The 22,074-nt window shown below is 43.1% G+C and overlaps 1 protein-coding gene and 1 pseudogene across 1 annotated transcript in view; both read left to right on the forward strand.

Annotated features, from left to right (window-relative positions):
* Window positions 1–13,782, forward strand: part of LOC139584111 (disintegrin and metalloproteinase domain-containing protein 10-like) — a gene marked incomplete at its 5' end in the record, with an annotated part of 42,107 nt that extends 28,325 nt beyond the window's left edge. The window contains one exon of the mRNA XM_071415618.1: window positions 3,790–13,782. Within this exon, the coding sequence (XP_071271719.1) occupies window positions 3,790–3,995 (206 nt within the window). The remainder of the gene's footprint in view (window positions 1–3,789) is intronic.
* A 1,288-nt stretch (window positions 13,783–15,070) lies between these two features.
* LOC139584205 (eukaryotic translation initiation factor 3 subunit J-A-like) lies at window positions 15,071–17,074 on the forward strand (annotated as a pseudogene).
* The last annotated feature ends 5,000 nt before the right edge of the window (window positions 17,075–22,074 follow it).

Raw genomic sequence — 22,074 nt, forward strand, 5'->3', positions numbered from 1 at the left:
AGAGATAAAATTAATCACTAACCTTTGATGATCTTCATCAGATGACACTCATAGGACTTCATGTTACACAATACATATATGTTTTGTTCGATAAAGCTCATATTTATATCCAAAAACCTCAGTTTACATTGGCGCTATGTTCAGAAATGCCAAATAACATACATACTCATCATAAACTTTGATGATAGATACATGTTTTACATAGAATTAAAGATACACTTGTTCTTAATGCAACCGCTGTGTCAGATTTCAAAAGCTTTACGGCAAAAGCACAATATTCAATAATCTGAGAACAGCGTTCAGCCACAAAATGAAGCCATACAGTTACCTGCCAAATTGTGCAGTCAACAAAACTCATAAAAAGCATTATAAATCTTCACTTACCTTTGCTGATCTTCGTCGGAATGCACTCCCAGGACTCCCACTTCCACAATAAATGTTTGTTTTGTTCGGTAATGTCCATTTATGTCCAAATAGCTATTTTTGTTAGCGTGTTTGGTAAACAAATCCAAAGTCAGGAAGCGCGTTCACTAAAAGCAGACGAAATGTAAAAAAGTTCCGTAACAGTCAGTAGAAACATGTCAAACTATGTATTGAATCAATCTTTAGAATGTTTTTAACATAAATCTTCAGTAACGTTCCAACCGGAGAATTACATTGACTTCAGATGTGCGATGGAACAGAGCTCCCTCTCATGTGAACGCCCATGGTCAGAGCATGGTCACCTCATGGCAGACCTGACTAATTCCTGTCTCCTTCGGCACCACCTCACAGTAGAGGCATCAGACAAGGTTCTACAGACTGTTGACATCTAGTGGAAGCCGTAGGAAGTGCAAACTCATCCATATCCCACTGTGTATTCAATAGGGGCTTGGTTGAAAATCGACCAACCTCAGAATTCCCACTTCCTGTTTGGATTTTTTCTCAGGTTTTTGCCTGCCATATGAGTTCTGTTATACTCACAGACATCATTCAAACAGTTTTAGAAACTTCAGAGTGTTTAAGTGTAAGTGATAACGTACTTTATTTTTTTACTGGACTGATGGTCTGCATCTGATGGTCCGTCTGAGGGGAGGGAGCAGCGGTGAGGCTGCCTCATCTGATGGTCAGTCTGAGAGGAGGGAGCAGCGGTGAGGCTGCCTCATCTGATGGTCAGTCTGAGGGGAGGGAGCAGCGGTGAGGCTGCCTCATCTGATGGTCAGTCTGAGGGGAGGGAGGGAGCAGCGGTGAGGCTGACTCATCTGATGGTCAGTCTGAGGGGAGGGAGCAGCGGTGAGGCTGACTCATCTGATGGTCAGTCTGAGAGGAGGGAGCAGCGGTGAGGCTGCCTCATCTGATGGTCAGTCTGAGAGGAGGGAGCAGCGGTGAGGCTGCCTCATCTGATGGTCAGTCTGAGGGGAGGGAGCAGCGGTGAGGCTGCCTCATCTGATGGTCAGTCTGAGAGGAGGGAGCAGCGGTGAGGCTGTCTCATCTGATGGTCAGTCTGAGAGGAGGGGGGGAGCAGCGGTGAGGCTGACTCATCTGATGGTCAGTCTGAGAGGAGGGGGGGAGCAGCGGTGAGGCTGACTCATCTGATGGTCAGTCTGAGAGGAGGGAGCAGCGGTGAGGCTGTCTCATCTGATGGTCAGTCTGAGAGGAGGGAGCAGCGGTGAGGCTGACTCATCTGATGGTCAGTCTGAGAGGAGGGAGCAGCGGTGAGGCTGCCTCATCTGATGGTCAGTCTGAGAGGAGGGAGGGAGCAGCGGTGAGGCTGCCTCATCTGATGGTCAGTCTGAGAGGAGGGAGCAGCGGTGAGGCTGCCTCATCTGATGGTCAGTCTGAGGGGAGGGAGCAGCGGTGAGGCTGCCTCATCTGATGGTCAGTCTGAGGGGAGGGAGCAGCGGTGAGGCTGACTCATCTGATGGTCAGTCTGAGGGGAGGGAGCAGCGGTGAGGCTGCCTCATCTGATGGTCAGTCTGAGAGGAGGGGGGGAGCAGCGGTGAGGCTGACTCATCTGATGGTCAGTCTGAGAGGAGGGAGCAGCGGTGAGGCTGCCTCATCTGATGGTCAGTCTGAGAGGAGGGAGCAGCGGTGAGGCTCTCTCACTTGACTCACCGTCCCGCCGCTCCCCGCTGAGAAAAGGGTACTCAGTCTTCCAGCTGATGACGCAAATCAAGTCGAACTGCATGCAGAAATTAATGATGTTACTCATATGACCAGAGAAGTGAAATATTCCTGGATATTAAAAAAAGTCAAGCCGGAAGACGCCAATAATTCGCTGAACAAAAATATAAATGCAACGATGTCAACGATTTTACTGAGTTACAGTTCATAGAAGGAAATCAGTAAATTGACATAAATTCATTAGGCCCTAATCTATGGATTTCACATGACTGGGAATACAGATATACATCTGTTGGTCACAGATACCTTAAACAAAAAGGGTAGGGGCGTGGATCAGAAACCCAGTCAAAACCAGGCACACTTCTCCAGCATGCCGGTGGCCATCGAAGGTGAGCATTTGCCCACTGAAGTCTGTTACGACGCCGAACTGCAGTCAGGTCAAGACCCTGGTGAGGACACCGAGCATGCAGATGAGCGTCCCTGAGATAGTTTCTGACAGTTTGTGCAGAAATTCTTCAGTTGTGCAAATCCACACTTTCATCAGATGTCTAGGTGGCTGGTCTCAGATAATCCCGCAGGTGAAGAAGCCGGATGTGGAGGTCCTGGGCTGGCGTGGATACACATGGTCTGCGGTTGTGAGCGCGGTTGGACGTACTGCCAAATTCTCTAAAACGACGTTGGAGGTGGCTTATGGTAAAGAAATGAACATTACATTCTCTAGCAACAGCTCTGGTGGACATTCCTGCAGTCAACATAACAGTTGCACGCTCCCTCAACTTGAGACATCTGTGGCATTTTGTTGTGACAAAACTGCTCATTTTAGTGGCATTTTATTGTCCCCAGCACAAGGTGCACCTGCGTAATGATCATGCTGTTTAATCAGCTTCTTGATATGCCACACCTGTCAGGTGGATGGATTATCTTGGCAAAGGAGAAATGCTCACTAACAGGGATGTAAACAAATTTGTGCACAAAATCTGAGAGAAATAAGCTTTTTGTGCGTATGAAACATTTCAGGGATCTTCTATTTCAGTTCATGAAACATGGGACCAACACTTTTTACATGTTGCGTTTATATTTTAGTTCAGCACAACAACACAAGCTTATCGAAACACGTTGCTATACTCATGCTGCTGCAGTGCTAATTGTAGCTTGAGTGGAAGTAGGGAAATGTGCATTTTATGGCTTATAAAAGTGTTGAACAATGTGTTGACAGTGCTGAATAGCAACTTAAACATACATTTACTCATAAAAACAGCAGCTTTATTCGTTGAGTCTCTCTCTAGTCATGGTCTGAAACGTTTTAATCTCACAGTATCAACTTTGCTGTGTACTTTTTTTTTTTACAGTGTCTGGATTCAGGAAACTGTGCAGACAAGGTGATTTGAGATTTCTGATTGCTCAGCGGTAGGCCTATAGGTGCACTTGAGTTGCTCTCTGGGCCTGCCGGGTAGGCAGAGTTCTACCTTCAGACACATGAACTGGTTCAAAATGGGAACACTTTGCCTTCCTAGCTCCAGGGCTGCTGAGTCAAGTACACTTACCGCCAACAGAGCGAAAATAATATAAAACATTTGAATGCAAATGCTTTATCGTTGGGTTTTTACAGAAATGTTTGATGAATCGCGATCGACTGGTTGTCGCCCACTGTGCTAGACTAACCTCTCTCTCTCCCTCTTACCCCAGGCACGTTGAAGAGGAGGAGAGCCCAGCAGCACGCCAGGGAGGCCCAGGAGTCCCAGTCCCACCACGGAGATGTCAGTCACGGCCAGCACCACCCTGTCTCCGGGGGCCAGCGGCAGCAGCCCTCCCGCCAGCCCCAGCCCCAGAGGCACCACCGCAGCCAGGGCCAGCCCAGAGAAAACTACCAGATGGGCCAGATGAGACGCTGAGCTGCTGGGACACTGGGGTTCGGGGTGGGAACGCTGCTCCCGCCATCGACTGCTCCTTGCCTTGCCTTGGCTCCTCCTTGTGCCTATCTATGTCACTGCTGGGATTGAGATTTGAACCCATTTGTTGGTATTTGAACCCATGTCTCCAGGGTGAAAATCCCACATCTTAACCATTAAACCTAGAGGATTGTCTTAGATGTTTTATGATTTAGGATAGATGGAATTGGGAACGGGAAAGAAAAGGGAACAACACTTTTTTAGTTTTTACACACTTTTTTAGGATGTCCTCTTTATCTAATGGTTACGGCGTTGTGTTGCCACGTGGGAGACCCGGATTCAAATCCCACCGGTTTACTCCTAACAGTGGGATACAACACGTGCTTCACTCCGCCCAAAGAACGGCCTAAACTGGTTGTTTACCATCCCCATTCGTCAGACCCTCCATCTACAAACAGACAAACAGGACGGAGTTGAGAGAGCTCAAATAAAGACCTCCTCCAACGACCACATCTGACCTCTTCAAATAAAGACCTCCTCCAACGACCACCACTGGAGCTGAAGACCTCTGACCTCTTCAGTCTTTATCCAGCTGTTTTCTGGGGCTCTCGCTGTGAGAGTGAGATCCGCCATTTTAGTTGACCTTCCTCCATTTTGTCATTCTGTGGAGTGGAAGTGACCATCAGCCATTGCATTCTTTTTCATTTTTTATTTTTATGGAGTTCCAAGGAGTGGAGGAATGGTTCCATCACATGTAGATTTAGTCACTTTTTTTTTTTTCTTTCCATTTGCAAAGTCCCTCCTGAGTGAGAACACACATATGTTCCAAGGCTCCTGGTTGGTTGAAATGTTTTGTCAGCCATCTTAGCCAGAAATTAAAGAGATTTGCTGGACTTGTGATTACGACACAACGTTTCAAACTCAACAGCAAAAAGACACAAGGCTCTTCTCTTTGTTTCTCCGTGCAGACTGTCTGACCTGTCTGTCTGTCTGACCTGTCTGTCTTTGACTGACTGTCTGTAAAGATTTCAGTATAACATGAGTGAAAAAACACAACTATTTCTTCTACTGTAAATGTACATATGATTCTTTACTGTTTTTGGTTAGTACTGTACTCTCAGGACAGTAACACAAAAGAAGGTATCTGAAAGAGTATATGGGTAAGTTCTGTGGACTGGACACTGAAGTTGGGAATTTTGACAGCATTTCAGCAATCAAGTTCTCATTTTGCTGCAATCATGGAATCCTATGGATGGAATTCTCATAGTGTTTAGTTTCAAGAGGTTCCAGAGGTAGAACATAAGGTCACCACCATATCTCACTACTTCTCACCTTTGACCTTTTGTGACGTTCAAGAGCTCCCTCATCTCTTCATCTGGTATTTTTGCTAACAACTTGTTCTGGTCGTGACGTAACAACGTGTTCTGGTCGTGACGTAACAACTTGTTCTGGTCGTGACGTAACAACTTGTTCTGGTCGTGACGTAACAACGTGTTCTGGTCGTGACGTAACAACTTGTTCTGGTCGTGACGTAACAACTTGTTCTGGACGCGAAGTAACAACTTGTTCTGGTCGTGACGTAACAACTTGTTCTGGTCGTGACGTAACAACTTGTTCTGGTCGCGACGTAACAACTTGTTCTGGTCGTGACGTAACAACTTGTTCTGGTCGTGACGTAACAACTTGTTCTGGTCGTGACGTAACAACTTGTTCTGGTCGTGACGTAACAACTTGTTCTGGTCGTGACGTAACAACTTGTTCTGGTCGCGACGTAACAACTTGTTCTGGTCGTGACGTAACACCTTGTTCTGGTCGCGACGTAACAACTTGTTCTGGTCGTGACGTAACAACTTGTTCTGGTCGTGACGTAACAACTTGTTCTGGTCGCGACGTAACAACTTGTTCTGGTCGTGACGTAACAACTTGTTCTGGTCGTGACGTGACAACTTGTTCTGGTCGCGATGTGACGTAACAACTTGTTCTGGTCGCAACGTAACAACTTGTTCTGGTCGTGACGTGACAACTTGTTCTGGTCGCGATGTGACGTAACAACTTGTTCTGGTCGCGACGTAACAACTTGTTCTGGTCGCGACGTAACAACTTGTTCTGGACGCGAAGTAACAACTTGTTCTGGTCGTGACGTAACAACTTGTTCTGGTCGTGACGTGACAACTTGTTCTGGTCGCGATGTGACGTAACAACTTGTTCTGGTCGCAACGTAACAACTTGTTCTGGTCGCGACGTAACAACTTGTTCTGGTCGCGACGTAACAACTTGTTCTGGACGCGAAGTAACAACTTGTTCTGGTCGTGACGTAACAACTTGTTCTGGTCGTGACGTAACAACTTGTTCTGGTCGCGATGTAACAACTTGTTCTGGTCGCGACGTGACAACTTGTTCTGGTCGTGACGTAACAACTTGTTCTGGTCGTGACGTGACAACTTGTTCTGGTCGTGACGTAACAACTTGTTCTGGTCGCGACGTAACAACTTGTTCTGGTCGCGACGTAACAACTTGTTCTGGTCGCGATGTGACGTAACAACTTGTTCTGGTCGTGACGTAACAACTTGTTCTGGTCGCGACGTGACAACTTGTTCTGGTCGTGACGTAACAACTTGTTCTGGTCGTGACGTGACAACTTGTTCTGGTCGTGACGTAACAACTTGTTCTGGTCGCGACGTAACAACTTGTTCTGGTCGCGACGTAACAACTTGTTCTGGTCGCGACGTAACAACTTGTTCTGGTCGCGACGTAACAACTTGTTCTGGTCGCAACGTAACAACTTGTTCTGGTCGCGACGTAACAACTTGTTCTGGACGCGAAGTAACAACTTGTTCTGGTCGTGACGTAACAACTTGTTCTGGTCGTGACGTAACAACTTGTTCTGGACGTGACGTAACAACTTGTTCTGGTCGCGACGTGACAACTTGTTCTGGTCGCGACGTGACGTAACAACTTGTTCTGGTCGTGACGTAACAACTTGTTCTGGTCGTGACGTAACAACTTGTTCTGGTCGTGACGTAACAACTTGTTCTGGACGTGACGTAACAACTTGTTCTGGTCGCGACGTGACAACTTGTTCTGGTCGCAACGTGATAGAAAGGAAAGGGAAGTCCACTTAGTTTTTACACACATTTTTGTTTTGTCCCAGTTTTTTTAAATTTGATATACGTTTTGATGCAGTAGAATGAATAGAACAAATAACCACTAATTAAAATCTGATTCTGCCTGTCAGGTCACTGAAGGCTAAGCTAAGCTTGGCATAGTGTGCATCAAAAATAGCACCCTATTCCCTATTTATCCCTGGTCCAAACTAGTGCACTATATCTAGTTGAAGTCGGAAGTTTACATACACTCATTAAAACTTGTTTTTCAACCACTCCACAAATTTCGTGTTAACAAACTATAGTTTTGGCAAGTCGGTTAGGACATCTACTTTGTGCATGACACAAGTAATTTTTCCAACAATTGTTTACAGACAGATTATTTCTCTGTGACCCTTTACTGTATAACAATTCAAGTGGGTCAGACGTTTACATACACTAAGTTGACTGTGCCTTTAAACAGCTTGGAAAATTCCAGAAAATGATGTCATGGCTTTAGAAGCTTCTGATAGGCTAATTGACATCATTTGAGTCAATTGGAGGTGTACCTGTGGATGTATTTCAAGGCCTACCTTCAAACTCAGTGCCTCTTTGCTTGACATCATGGGAAAATCAAAAGAAATCAGCCAAGACCTCAGAAAATAAATTGTAGACCTCCACAATTCTGGTTCATCCTTGGGAGCAATTTCCAAATGCCTGAAGGTACCAAGTTCATCTGTACAAACAATAGTACGCAAGTATAAACACCATGGGACCACACAGCCGTTATACCGCTCAGGAAGGAGACGCGTTCTGTCTCCTAGAGATGAACGTACTTTGGTGCGAAAAGTTCAAATCAATCCCAGAACAACAGCAAAGGACTTTGTGAAGATGCTTGAGGAAACAGGTACAAAAGTATCTATATCCACAGTAAAACAAGTCCTATATTGACTTAACCTGAAAGGCCGCTCAGCAAAGGAAGAAACCACTGCTCCAAAACCGCCATAAAAAAGCCAGACTACGGTTTGCAACTGCACATGGGGACAAAGATTGTACTTTTTGGAGAAATGTCCTCTGGTCTGATGAAACAAAAATAGAACTCTTTGGCCATAATGACCATCGTTATGTTTGCAGGAAAAAGGGAGAGGCTTACAAGCCGAAGAACACCATCCCAACCGTGAAGAACGGGGGTGGCAGCATCATGTTGTGGGAGTGCTTTGTTGCAGGAGGGACTGGTGCATTTAAAAAAAATAGATGGCATCATGAAGCAGGAAAATTATGTGGATATATTGAAGCAACATCTCAAGACATCAGTCAGGAAGTTAATGCTTGGTCGCAAATGGGTCTTCCAAATGGACAATGACCCCAAGCATACTTCCAAAGTTGTGGCAAAATGGCTTAAGGACAACGAAGTCAAGGTATTGGTGGCCATCACAAAGCCCTGACCTCAATCCTATAGACATTTTGTGGGCAGAACTGAAAAAGTGAGCAAACCTGACTCGGTTACACCAGCTCTGTCAGGAGGAATGGGCCAAAATTCACCCAACTTATTGTGGGAAGCTTGTGGAAGTCTACCTGAAACATTTGACCCAAGTTAAACAATTTAAAGGCAATGCAACCAAATACTAATTGAGTGTATGTAAACTTCTGACCCACTGGGAATGTGATGCTGAAATAAATCTGCTATTATTCTGACATTTCACGTTTTAAAAATAAAGTGATGATCCTAACTGACCTAAGACAGGGAATTTTTACCAGGATTAAATGTCAGGAATTGTGGAAAAACTGAGTTTAAATGTATTTGGCTAAGGTGTATGTAAACTTCCGACTTCAACTGTAGGTGTTAGGGTGCCTTTTCGTATGTACACTTACTTTAGTACAGAGAGGGTATTAACGACACATTTCTAGGTTTTACGTGAAAATAAATCGAAAATCAACTCCAATATGGGAAGAAAAAAAAGACAGTTAATTTTCAGATCAAAAGTCTGACAATGTACGATGTGGCCATGCAGTCATGTTATTTTTTTATTTAAATGTGACCATTGTTGATTGACTGTACTAGGCTGTAAGGTCTGTAATATTTTGTCTGTTACACAATTAATCATAACTGATCATGTTCCTATGATAGCTGGGGGTTGATTTAGCTAGGTCTTTTAACCACCGGAACAAACAGCAGTTATTCCAAGACGATTGCACATTCTAATTGTCCACTATGACCTAACACTTTGTTTTTAGAGCTAGTTGGTCATAAATGGTCATTTTCCCCCCATGTGTTGATCACCTGCCCTGTAAAAATGTGTGTGGATGATTGGGTTGTGTTGATTTGGGCACCAAACGGAAGAAAACAGAACGCAACGGGGAAGGACTTACCTGGGCTTTTCCAATAAGAAATGTGTTTTTATTTTTTTTATTAGGTGTTGCAAAAATGTTTTTTAAAACGTATTTTTTATTTTATTTTTTTGTTGCTGTGTGCCCTAATGAACATGACCCTGTTCTGTTAAAAGACTGTGTCACCTACAGAGCAGTGTCTCTGTGACCCTTTACATTAGTTAACATGAGTGTTATTGTGCCATACTTTATGAATGAGTCTTATACTTTTATCTTTACTTTTATGTAGGAAAAGCCAGTAGGAAGGTCTCTAAAAACGATGCACTAGTTTGAATGGACGAATGGAAGACTCAGAGCACAAACCGTTCTGGGACCAGGCTGTCTGGCCAACTCCTGTGGTGTAATTGTCATGCCAAACAGTCATTTTGACTCTGACTGACCATAGAAGTTGGTCGTGTACCTCTGCTCAGACTTTGCAGACGCATGCCAGATCTTACAAAGCCTGGATAGCTATTTTAAGTACGAGCTAACCGCATCATATGTTATAGCAACTGGTGCCTGACGACACAGTCAATGACACAGTATGATACGGTACGTAACCATTGGTTGATGCGTGCAACGTCTAAAGAAAGAGGAGCGTAGGAGACTGGTAGTGGGACTGTTTGACTTCCGGTGTTTACTCCTGCCCTTAATACTACAAAGGCAGTGGATTAGGTTGATTTTAGAACAGCCTAGATCAGGGATGGGCAACTTTGATGTAGGGTGGGAGCCACACAATCTAAACTCATGAGGGGCAGCAGTGGCTCTCTGGTCTGTGTACCCACACCCACACCATTGCTATTTCCCACAATTCTGCTCATTTTGCCGTAGGGTGGAGAGAAATGTTTGCCGTTTTAAATATGATGTCTGAGTGAGAGTGACTAACAAAATCAATGGGGTCGCCCACACCCGATCGGTAATTTGACCATGGCTAGACTACCTTACCAATCAAAATGTTTTATTTTTATTTCTGACATGGGCTAATTGCGTGACTGACATAACAAGAGAGAAACTGCTGATACGAAACCAAATTTAGAAATTGGACCTTGTGTATTCTACCATTATAACTTAACATTAAGTTCATATTTTTTTGGGGGGGGGGGTTGCTCTGTGGTGCCCATCCCTGGCCTAGATCATGTAAACGGCTTGAAAGCTAACTGACTTGCTTTCCTGTTCTGGGTCACACGTACCCTTTTCACACTATCGTGCTGACTCCAACCGTACCGTTCTGGGTCAGATCTGTTATTTTCACACTATCGTGCTGACTCCAACCGTACCGTTCTGGGTCAGAACTGTTATTTTCACACTATCGTACTGACTCCAACCGTACAGTTCTGGGTCAGAACTGTTATTTTCACACTATCGTGCTGACTCCAACCGTACAGTTCTGGGTCAGATCTGTTATTTTCACACTATCGTGCTGACTCCAACCGTACAGTTCTGGGTCAGATCTGTTATTTTCACATCGTCCTTTCCAGCACGGTTTCAGCAACGATGGTGGCTATGTAACCAGGCCAGGGCAGTATATCTTGCTTTGGCTCGGTTCAGCTCGGTTCAGCTCGGTTGTGTGAAAACAGTCATGGGCTCTGTAGGGGACTTTCTCACATTTTGAATCCTGTATTTCACATTGCTGAATAAATGGTTGCTAAACTCATCATGGAGTTTTTCTGTAGAAAATGAAGTTGTTTTAAAAACCATACTACTGGCTAGTACACTCACAGTACTCTCACAGTACACTCACAGTACTCTCACAGTACTCTCACAGTACACTCACTAACCCAGACTTATTTCCTTGTAAACTTGTACAGTACTTGGGAGATTTTAGAGTTTTTATTTGAAGATAAAATTTGAATTTCGATACGTCTGTTACTTTCTTTTTTTGTTTTGTAAATCCAGAGAAACTGTTCAGAGATGTTCATACACTATATTTACAACAGTATGTGGACCCTCCCCCCTTCAAATTTGTGGATTTGGCTATTTCAGCCACAAACATTGGCTGTAGAATGGCCTTACTGAAGAGCTCAGTGACTTTCAACGTGGCACCGTCACAGGATGCCACCTTTCCAGCAAGTCAGTTCGTCAAATTTCTGCCCTGCTTGTAAGTGCTTTTTATTGTGAGGTGGAAACGTTTAGGAGCAACAACGGCTCAGCCGTGAAGTGGTAGGCCACACAAGCTCACACAATGGGACTGCTGAGTGTTGAAGCGTGTAGTGCGTTAACATCGTCTGTCCTCGGTTGTAACACTCACTACCAAGTTCCAAACTGCCGCTGGAAGCAACGTCAGCACAATAACTGTTTGTTGGGAGCTTCATGAAATGGGTTTCCATGGCTGAGCAGCCGCACACAAGCCTATGATCACCATATGCAATGCCAAGCGTCGGCTGGAGTGGTGTAAAGCTCACCACCATTGGACTCTGGAATGGTGGAAACAGTTCTCTGGAGTGATGAATCACACTTCACCATCTGGCAGTCCGACGGATGAATCTGGGTTTGCCGGCTGCCAGGAGAACGCTACCTGCCCCAATGCGTACTGCCAACTGTAACGTTTGGTGGAGGAGGAACAATGGTCTGTTTTTCATGGTTTGTGCTAGGCCCCTTAGTTCCAGTGAAGGGAAATCTTAACGCTACAGCATACAATGACATTCTAGACGATTCTGTGCTTCCAACTTTGTGGCAACTGTTTGGGGAAGGCCCTTTCCTGTTTCAGCAATGCGAGGTTCATACTGAAATAATTGTCAAGATCGGTATGGAACAACTTATCTGGCCTGCACAGAGCCCTGACCTCAACCCCATCTAACATATTTTGGGATGAACGCTGACTGCGGGGCCTAATCGCCGAACATCAGTGCCAAACCTCACTAACGCTCTTGTGGCTGAATAGAAGTCCCCGCAGCAATGTTCCAACATCTAGTGGAAAGCCTTCCCAGAAGAGTGGAGGCTGTTATGGCAGCAAAGGGGGGCCCAACTCCATATTAATGCCTTCCCAGAAGAGTGGAGGCTGTTATAGCAGCAAAGGGGGGACCAACTCCATATTAATGCCTTCCCAGAAGAGTGGAGGCTGTTATAGCAGCAAAGGGGGGACCAACTCCATATTAATGCCCATGATTTTGGAATGAGATGTTCAACGAGCAGGTGTCCACATTCTTATGGCCATGTAGTGTATGTGATAAAACCTCCCCTTCTCAGTAACACTTGATTTGAAGGGTACTTATATTAGAATTACATAACATTCATCAATCATAAATTGCACATTCATAAGCACACATTCATATTAAATACTTACACACTGCTTATGAATGTTATGTATATGGTTTATGAATGTTATAAAGTCCTTTTTATTTAGGTACCCTTCAAATGAAGTGTTACCAACCTTTCTGAGTTATTTATGTTCTTATCTATGCTAATTGAAATGGGATTCATTTTAAATATTTGTACAACTTTTTTTTTCTCCACCATCATGAAAATGTTAAAAACAATTAATTGTGATGGACTAACTGTGAGTTCGTAAATTCGCTCTGGCGATCTACTCCGATTTCAGAGCACTCCCGTCTGAGTGTCAGAGCGCAGAATAACTGCTGAATGGCCAGTGTCAGTAAACGTCAGTCAAAAAGCGTAATTAAATTGTTGCCAGCAGGACAGTTACAGTCACCAACGCTCTGGATAACGTGAAAAAAGCCTCACCAGCTCTGCTAGGGCGAGTAAAATGGTCAGAGTGAGGTGTTCTCTCATTTGTGTCTGGAAGTAGCTAGCTAATTTTAGCTGGTTAGCTTGTGTGCTTGACTGCCGTTGTGAGGCCAGAACGCTCGGATCAACGCTACTCCTCGGCCAGATGCGCGCTCTGAACGCTCCGTGAGCGAAACGCTCTCAATTTACGAACGCCCAGAGCGGCACTCTGGCGCTCTCTGTCACTCCAGAGTGAATTTACAAACGCATCCTAAATCTTTCATTCATTGTCATTTCATTGTGTCTGTTCTCCTGTGGCATGGTTTGGATTAGAAGAACAACACAAATAATGCCAGAAAAATTTACTTTCTTTTTTATTTTGTATTCTTCATGGTAAAAAAAGAGAAAAGTTTCTAGATATAAAACATGCACTGAAATGTCAAAAATTGAGTTGAAAATGTTGTAGGTGAAATGATGTAGGCCGAAAGAACACAAGATGATTCAAAAGTTAGAAACTACTGTCTGATTTTAATGTTCACTGTGTTTTATACAGTATCAAAAAATGTTGTTCACTTTTGAACATTTTTACTAAAAATTTCGAAAAATGTATTGTGCAAAGAGATGTAATTTTTTGGAGTACTTGAAATGCATTAATTAAAAGACTCGTTCAAAATTAACCGGATCCAGGATTCACTGTTTTTTTATATTTTAGAACGTTCATCAGCTCTTCTATTGGTGTTCTATTGCAATGGACTGACTGTCTTTTTAATGGAAATACAATCTGAGACTGACTGTCTTTTTAATGGAAATACAATCTGAGACTGACTGTCTTTTTAATGGGAATACAATCTGAGACGGACTGTCTTTTTAATGGGAATACAATCTGAGACTGACTGTCTTTTTAATGGGAATACAATCTGAGACTGACTGTCTTTTTAATGGGAATACAATCTGAGACTGACTGTCTTTTTAATGGGAATACAATCTGAGACTGACTGTCTTTTTAATGGGAATACAATCTGAGACTGACTGTCTTTTTAATGGGAATACAATCTGAGACTGACTGTCTTTTTAATGGGAATACAATCTGAGACTGACTGTCTTTTTAATGGGAATACAATCTGAGACTGACTGTCTATTTAATGGGAATACAATCTGAGACTGACTGTCTTTTTAATGGGAATGCTATTCTGAGTTTTGGCCCGTCTTGCATGTTTTTATTTGGGGAGACCCCCTGGCCAGATCCTTTCAACCCTAAAACCACGTTGATCTCCTAGATATCCATACCATAGAGTGGGTATTACAACTGATGTCATTCTAATGTATGACGTACATTATCTATGTATTGTAAATCATGACGTTAATAGAAACCGATAGGATCGTGTCTACACTGTGTGTTTTTCATGGAAACCCCCAGGGCCATAGCACATACCAGGACATGTGCTGTGTCATTGATTGTCAATACAGATCCTCAATACAGTGATTGGCCGTTGGCATGTGCAATATGCAATATATATACAATGCAAAGCGTTGGCTGGAGTGGTGTAAAGCTCGCCGCCATTGGACTCTGGAGCAGTGGAAATACGTTCTCAGGAGTAATGAATTGCTCTTCACCATCTGACAGTCTGAAGGATAAATCTGGGTTTGGCGGATGCCAGGAGAAAACACGACCTGCCCCAATGCATAGTGCCAACTGTAAAGGTTGGTGGAGGAGCAATAATGGTCTGGGCTGTTTTTCATGGTTCGGGCCCCTCGAGTGAAGGAAAATCTTAACGCTACAGCAGACAATGACATTCTAGATGATTCTGTGCTTCCAACTTTGTGGCAACTTTGGGGGTGGCCCTTTCCTGTTTCAGCATGACAAGGCCCCCGTGCACTAAGCAAGGTCCATACAGATTGATTGACATGTCGGACCCCGAGAACACTGGGTACTGGTCAGTCCAACACAACCACATACTAGCCTAACACATAACACACAGCTGTCTGTGCGGGTCGCTACAATATCATGGTGCTCAAATCATTTTTCCTTCTCAAATCAGGTGTCGTCAACAACGTCAAAGGAATTGATGCTATAAGCCCGTCTTCTAAAGATGAGTTCACAGAGTTTGAAAAGTTGTTAAAAGACAAGATATCACCTTTTGAGAGTTCCATACACTATTCCCGGCTTCCTAGAGTCCTTGTTTCGAGACCTCTGTCTCTCACGTAAGTATTGATTTAATAATATACCGTTTGAAAAGTAACCAATGTTATTGTTCATGCATCTCAACGGTCAGTGGGGCCTGTATTATGTCCCTGTATTATATGAAATAATGTTTTAACTGTGCACCTCTTATGTTACAGTGGAGGTGGAGGACTTGAAAAAAGTCAGCAACTCCCTCACAGTCTTAACTAAGTGAAAAACAGAAACAGGAAAAGGTTAGTGGTTTATTTAATTTAAATGACAGACAAGTATTGACATTTGTCACCAGTACACATGGTCTACTTAGACCGGTATCCAGTCTTGTCCGGGTCATGTTCATTAGGCATCAAACGGAAGAAAACAGACTGGAACAGTACTACCTGGAGTTGGGTGCCCTAATGGAAATTACGCAACAACAAAAAATAATTACTGTCATAAGACAATACTAATCATCCCTCTTTATTTCCAACAGCAGCTGAATAAAGGACAATACTAATCATCCCTCTTTGTTTTGCCAACAGCAGCTGAATAAAGGACAATACTAATCATCCCTCTTTGTTTCCAACAGCAGCTGAATAAAGGACAATACTAATCATCCCTCTTTGTTTCCAACAGCAGCTGAATAAAGGACAATACTAATCATCCCTCTTTGTTTCCAACAGCAGCTGAATAAAGGACAATACTAATCATCCCTCTTTGTTTCCAACAGCAGCTGAATAAAGGACAATACTAATCATCCCTCTTTGTTTCCAACAGCAGCTGAATAAAGGACAATACTAATCATCCCTCTTTGTTTCCAACAGCAGCTGAATAAAGGACAATACTAATCATCCCCTCTTTGTTTCCAACAGCAGCTGAATAAAGGACAATACTAATCATCCTTCTTTGTTTCCAACAGCAGCTGAATAAAGGACAATACTAATCATCCCTCTTTGTTTCCAACAGCAGCTGAATAAAGGACAATACTAATCATCCCTCTTTGTTTCCAACAGCAGCTGAATAAAGGACAATACTAATCATCCCTCTTTGTTTCCAACAGCAGCTGAATAAAGGACAATACTAATCATCCCTCTTTGTTTCCAACAGCAGCTGAATAAAGGACAATACTAATCATCCCCTCTTTGTTTCCAACAGCAGCTGAATAAAGGACAATACTAAGCATCCCTCTTTGTTTCCAACAGCAGCTGAATAAAGGAAAGAAGAAAAAGAAAGGCGTGGTTCCTGCCGGAGGGATGAAGTCCAAGATGAAGGATGACCTAGCGGACTACGGCGAGTTCGATGGAGGTTACGTACAAGACTACGAGGACTTCATGTGACGTGACATCAACCGAGTGGTGCGTCTCAAACGACACCCTGTTCCCTATGTAGAACCCTTATATAGGGGATAGGGTGGCATTAGTAGGCTGTCTGTCCCCATTCCCCCTCCGCTCTGCTCCACCCAGCTCCCTCAAAGCATGACCTATGACCTATTCTACTGCCTAGAGCCATCCAATGAAAACCACCCTTATGTCGCCCACCGCCAGCCGCACAGAAACTTGATTCTGAAAGAAGTGTTGAACTGTTTGACGAGAAACGTCTGATTTCAACAGGGTTGTTTCTCCTCGTTAGAAATTCCTTCAACGATTCCTCGAAAACCGACTGACCAATAAGACTGTGTTCTGGATACCAAAATGTTTCACCTCCCATAATGAGATGCAAAAACACAGAAGGCAAACTTATTTTTTTCCCAATCCTAGAATGAATTAAATTTGATCTTTTAAAAGAAATGATCTGTCAACAAAATTAATTGTTACTTTTTGACGAAGATTGATTACTTCTAGTTGGAAGGAGGGTAATATTGCCCTGAACATCCTTCCCCCCTACATTATTTTAATTTTCTAGGAAAATAATACAACATGTTACTATAAAGTAATTTAAGGCTAGGAAGTATTGAAGCCACACAAGTCAATGTGTGAACATAGGCCCATATACTGCTGAAATGAATATGATGTAACCATAGTCTTAACTGTTAGTGTATTTTAATGGAGAAATGATGGCGCTGAAAATAATCTGTTATGTAGCATTTCAACTAATAGGGTACTCCGTGTCAATTAGAAAACACGGCGCTGACACGCTGGGCCTGTGTTCACAAAGCGTCTGAGTAGATATGCTGATCTAGGATCAGGTGCCCTCTTCTTATTCATTGTGATCAGAAAAGGCTAAACTGATCCTAGAGCCGCACTGCTACGCTGAGAACCCAGTATAATCACTTCCACTGAGTTGAAGCAACAATCATTCTAGGTCTCCTTGGCATAACTTTGCACGGCTTGTATCAAGTGAGGTGAGAAACAGACCAAATGTATTAGGAAAGAAGGTTGTACTGGGATAATATCACACATATTTTTTTTTCACAACACATTTTCAGGATTGGAAATGTAAATAGAAAAATATTATTAAAGACTAGTTTTTTTTTTTATCCACCTAATTTAATAAAATCATTGTTTAAAATTATATATATTTTTTTGGAATGCATTTTAGAATTTTGATCATTTTGGCTTAACAAATATGAAGTATTTTAATGTTATTTATGGGTTGATCTGTTAATTGTGCCCAGAGCATAACGGGAAGAGTGGTGAACGAGTTACCAACTTACCTTACGTCAAAATAAATAACTACCTTCAACAAACAGTCTCTATTGGGGGAATTAATCTCCTTCATCAGACGAGGTGAATCAATGGTTTTTGTCAACGTATTGTGACATGGAATCGATGTGGAAAATACATTGGATTTGAAAAAAAGTCTTAACTTGTTTTGAGGGTGAAATTTCAACCACAATATTACCACCATATTATGTCATCGTGGTAATTTGAACGTAGACAAACCTTGCAATGCAGGTTGTACATGTTCCTTTAAAACAATGTCAGATCATCAACGTTATATCCACTATCAGAAGAAAGAAAATAGGCTTGGCAGCACCTCCTACTGGAGGGTTGATCTAATTACAGCTCCCCATTGGTCTCCCATTGGTCACCCATTCAGAGTTTTAGAAAAACTTAGCCTAGCTTAGCTATGCTATTTGTCACTGACTATTACCAATGTGCTGTCGTGAGAAAGATTGTCAAAAGGTCTCCACTTAAAAACTAAATAGATTCACTGTTGCTATCGAAGTCATTCTGAAGGGTAGATTTAACAGAGCAAATCACCATACTTTATCACTATTTCGGCCTGTAAACTGAGTGTACAAAACATTAGGAACACCTTCCTAATATTGTGTTGCACCCCCTTTTGCCCTCAGAACAGCCTCAATTCGTCAGGGCATGAACTCTACAAGCTGTCTAAAGCGTTCCACAGGGATGCTGGCCCATGTGGACTCCAATACTTCCCACAGTTGAGTCAAGTTGGCTGGATGTCCTTTGGGTGGTGGACCATTCTTGATACACACAGGAAACTGTTGAGTGTGATCCAGCAGCGTTGCAGTTCTTGACACAAACCGGTGCGCTTGGCACCTACTACCGAACCCCGTTCAAAGGCACTTAAATATTTTGTCTTGCCCATTCACCCTCTGAATGGCACACATACACAATCCATGTCACAGTTGTCTCAAAGTTAAAAAATCCTTCTTTAATCTGTCTCCTCCCCTTCATCTACACTGATTGAAGTGGATTTAACAGGTGACATCAATAAGGGATTATAGCTTTCACCTGGATTCATCTGGTCAGTCTATGTTATGGAAAAAGCATGTTTTGTACAATCAGTGTATGTATATATCATTTGCATAGTCATCAACAGCTATTGTTTCAATTCAATCCACGATTCAACAAAAAATAGACAATACATTGGCCAAAGGTTTCAAGCTCTGTTAGATTTCAAATGTATTGATACAGTGGCTTGTGAAAGTATTCACCCCCTTGGTATTTTTCCTATTTTGTTGCCTTACAACCTGAAATTAATATACATTTTGGGGGGGGGGAGGGTTGTATCATATGATTTACACAACATGCCTACCACTTTGAAGATGCAAAATATTTTTTATTGTGAAACAAACAAGAAATAAGAAAAAAACATCAAACTTGAGCGTGCATAACTATTTACCCCCCCCCCCCCAAAAGAATATCAATACTTTGTAGAGCCACCTTTTGCAGCAATTACAGCTGCAAGTCTCTTACGGTATGTCTCTATAAACCTGGCACAACTAGCCACTGGGATTTTTTCCCATTCTTCAAGGCAAAACTGCTTCAGCTCCTTCAAGTTGGAGGGGTTCCGCTGGTGTACAGCAATCTTTAAGTCATACCACAGATTCTCAATTGGATTGAGGTCTGGGCTTTGACTAGGCCATTCCAAGACATTTAAATGTTTCTCCTTAAACCACTCGAGTGTTGCTTTAGCAGTATGCTTAGGGTCATTGTCCTGCTGGAAGGTGAACCTCCGTCCCAGTCTCAAATCTCTGGAAGACTGAAACAGGTTTCCCCTAAGAATTTCCCTGTATTTAGCACCATCCATCATTCCTTCAATTCTGACCAGTTTCCCAGTCCCTGCCGATGAAAAACATCCCCACAGCTTGATGCCGCCACCACCATGCTTCACTGTGGGGATGGTGTTCTCGGGGTGATGAGAGGTGTTGGGTTTGCGCCAGACATAGTGTTTTCCTTGACGGCCAAAAAGCTACATTTTAGTCTCATCTGACCAAAGTACCTTCTTCCATATGTTTGAGGAGTCTCCCACATGCCTTTTGGTGAACACCACGTGTTTTCTTATTTTTTTCTTTAAGCAATGGCTTTTTTTCTGGCCACTCTTCCGTAAAGCCCAGCAAAGGGGGTGAATATATATGCAAGCACCACTTTTGCGTTTTATAAAAAAAAAAAATTCTGAACCAAGTTATTTTTTTCATTTCACTTCACTATTTTGTGTATGTCCATTACATGTAATCCAAATCAATTCAAATTACAGGTTGTAATGCAATAAAATAGGAAAAACAGCAAGGGGGGTGAATACTTCTGCAAGGCACTGTATTTAGTGATTGGACCTGCTCCACTCGAGAGCTTCTAGTTTGTCGCTCTCCAAATTACTTAGGACTTAAAATGGTCCACACGTGCGCACAGTCGTGAAGAAGGCGTGACAGTGCCTCTTCCCCCTCAGGAGGTTGAAAAGGTTTGTCATGGGCCCTCAGATCCTCAAAAAGTTCTACAGCTGTACCGTTGAGAGCATCTTGACTGGCTGCATCACTGCTTGGTACGGCAATAGCAATACCCTCAATCGCATGTTGCTACAGAGGGTGATGCGTACAGCCCAGTACATCATTGGGGCAGAGCTTCTATATAAGGTGGTGTAAAAGGAAAACCGTTAAAGACTCCAGCAACCCAAGTCATAGAATGTTCTCTCTGCTTCCGCACAGCAAGCACCAACAGGCTCCTGAACAGCTACTATCCCCAAGCCATAAGACTGCTAAATAGCTAACTATATACCTAACAAAGTGGCTACACGGACTATCTGAGTTGACCCTTGTATTTAACTGAGTTTTTATTTTTGACTGTGTCTATGCACCCTCACACTGACACTCCAACACACACACAAACACTCACTACATCATTTGATGACACACATATGCACATGCATTTATACTGACTACACAGACGCACACTCACAAGCTGCTGCTACTGTGTTTATGTTTGGGCTCCTGAGTGGAGCGGAGGTCTAAGGCACTGCATCTCAGTGCAAGAGGTGTCACTACAGTCCTTGATTCAAATCCAGGCTGTATCACATCTGGCCATGATTGGGCGTTCCATAGTGGGGCGCACAATTGGCCCAGCGTCGTTAGGGTTTGGCCGGTGTAGGCCGTCATTGTAAATAAGAATTTATTCTTAACTGACTTGCCTAGTTTAATTAAATACAAATCATATATCCTGATGCCTAGTCACATTACCCCTGTACATACAGTGCATTTGGAAAGAATTCATATCCCTTGACATTTCCACATTTTATTACGTTACAGCCTCATTCTAAAATGGAAAAAATTAAATCCTCATCAATCTACACACAATACGCATAATAACAAAGTGAAAAACATTTTTTTTTTGCAAATATATATATATATATATAAAAAACATAAGTATTCAGACCCTTTGCTATGAGACTCGAAATTGAGCTCAAGTGCATCCTGTTTCCATTGATCATCCAGGTTGTAAGGCAACAGAATAGGAAAAACGCCAAGAGGGGTGAATACTTTTTCACGCCACTGTGTAGCTGCAAAGTGGTAATCCTCTGAGACAGTCTGCTACACCTGCAAAGTGGTAATCCTCTGAGACAGTCTGTTACACCTGCAAAGTGGTACTCTCCTCTGAGACAGTCTGCTACACCTGCAAAGTGGTACTCTCCTCAGACAGTCTGCTACACCTGCAAAGTGGTACTCTCCTCAGACAGTCTGCTACACCTGCAAAGTGGTACTCTCCTCAGACAGTCTGCTACACCTGCAAAGTGGTACTCTCCTCAGACAGTCTGCTACACCTGCAAAGTGGTACTCTCCTCTGAGACAGTCTGTTACACCTGTAAAGTGGTACTCTCCTCTGAGACAGTCTGCTACACCTGCAAAGTGGTAATCCTCTGAGACAGTCTGTTACACCTGCAAAGTGGTACTCTCCTCTGACAGTCTGTTACAGCTGCAAAGTGGTACTCTCCTCAGACAGTCTGCTACACCTGCAAAGTGGTACTCTCCTCTGACAGTCTGTTACAGCTGCAAAGTGGTACTCTCCTCTGACAGTCTGCTACACCTGCAAAGTGGTACTCTCCTCTGAGACAGTCTGCTACTCCTGCAAAG

This window comes from Salvelinus alpinus, chromosome 9 (assembly GCF_045679555.1).
Source record: "Salvelinus alpinus chromosome 9, SLU_Salpinus.1, whole genome shotgun sequence".
NCBI classification, from domain to species: domain Eukaryota; kingdom Metazoa; phylum Chordata; class Actinopteri; order Salmoniformes; family Salmonidae; genus Salvelinus; species Salvelinus alpinus.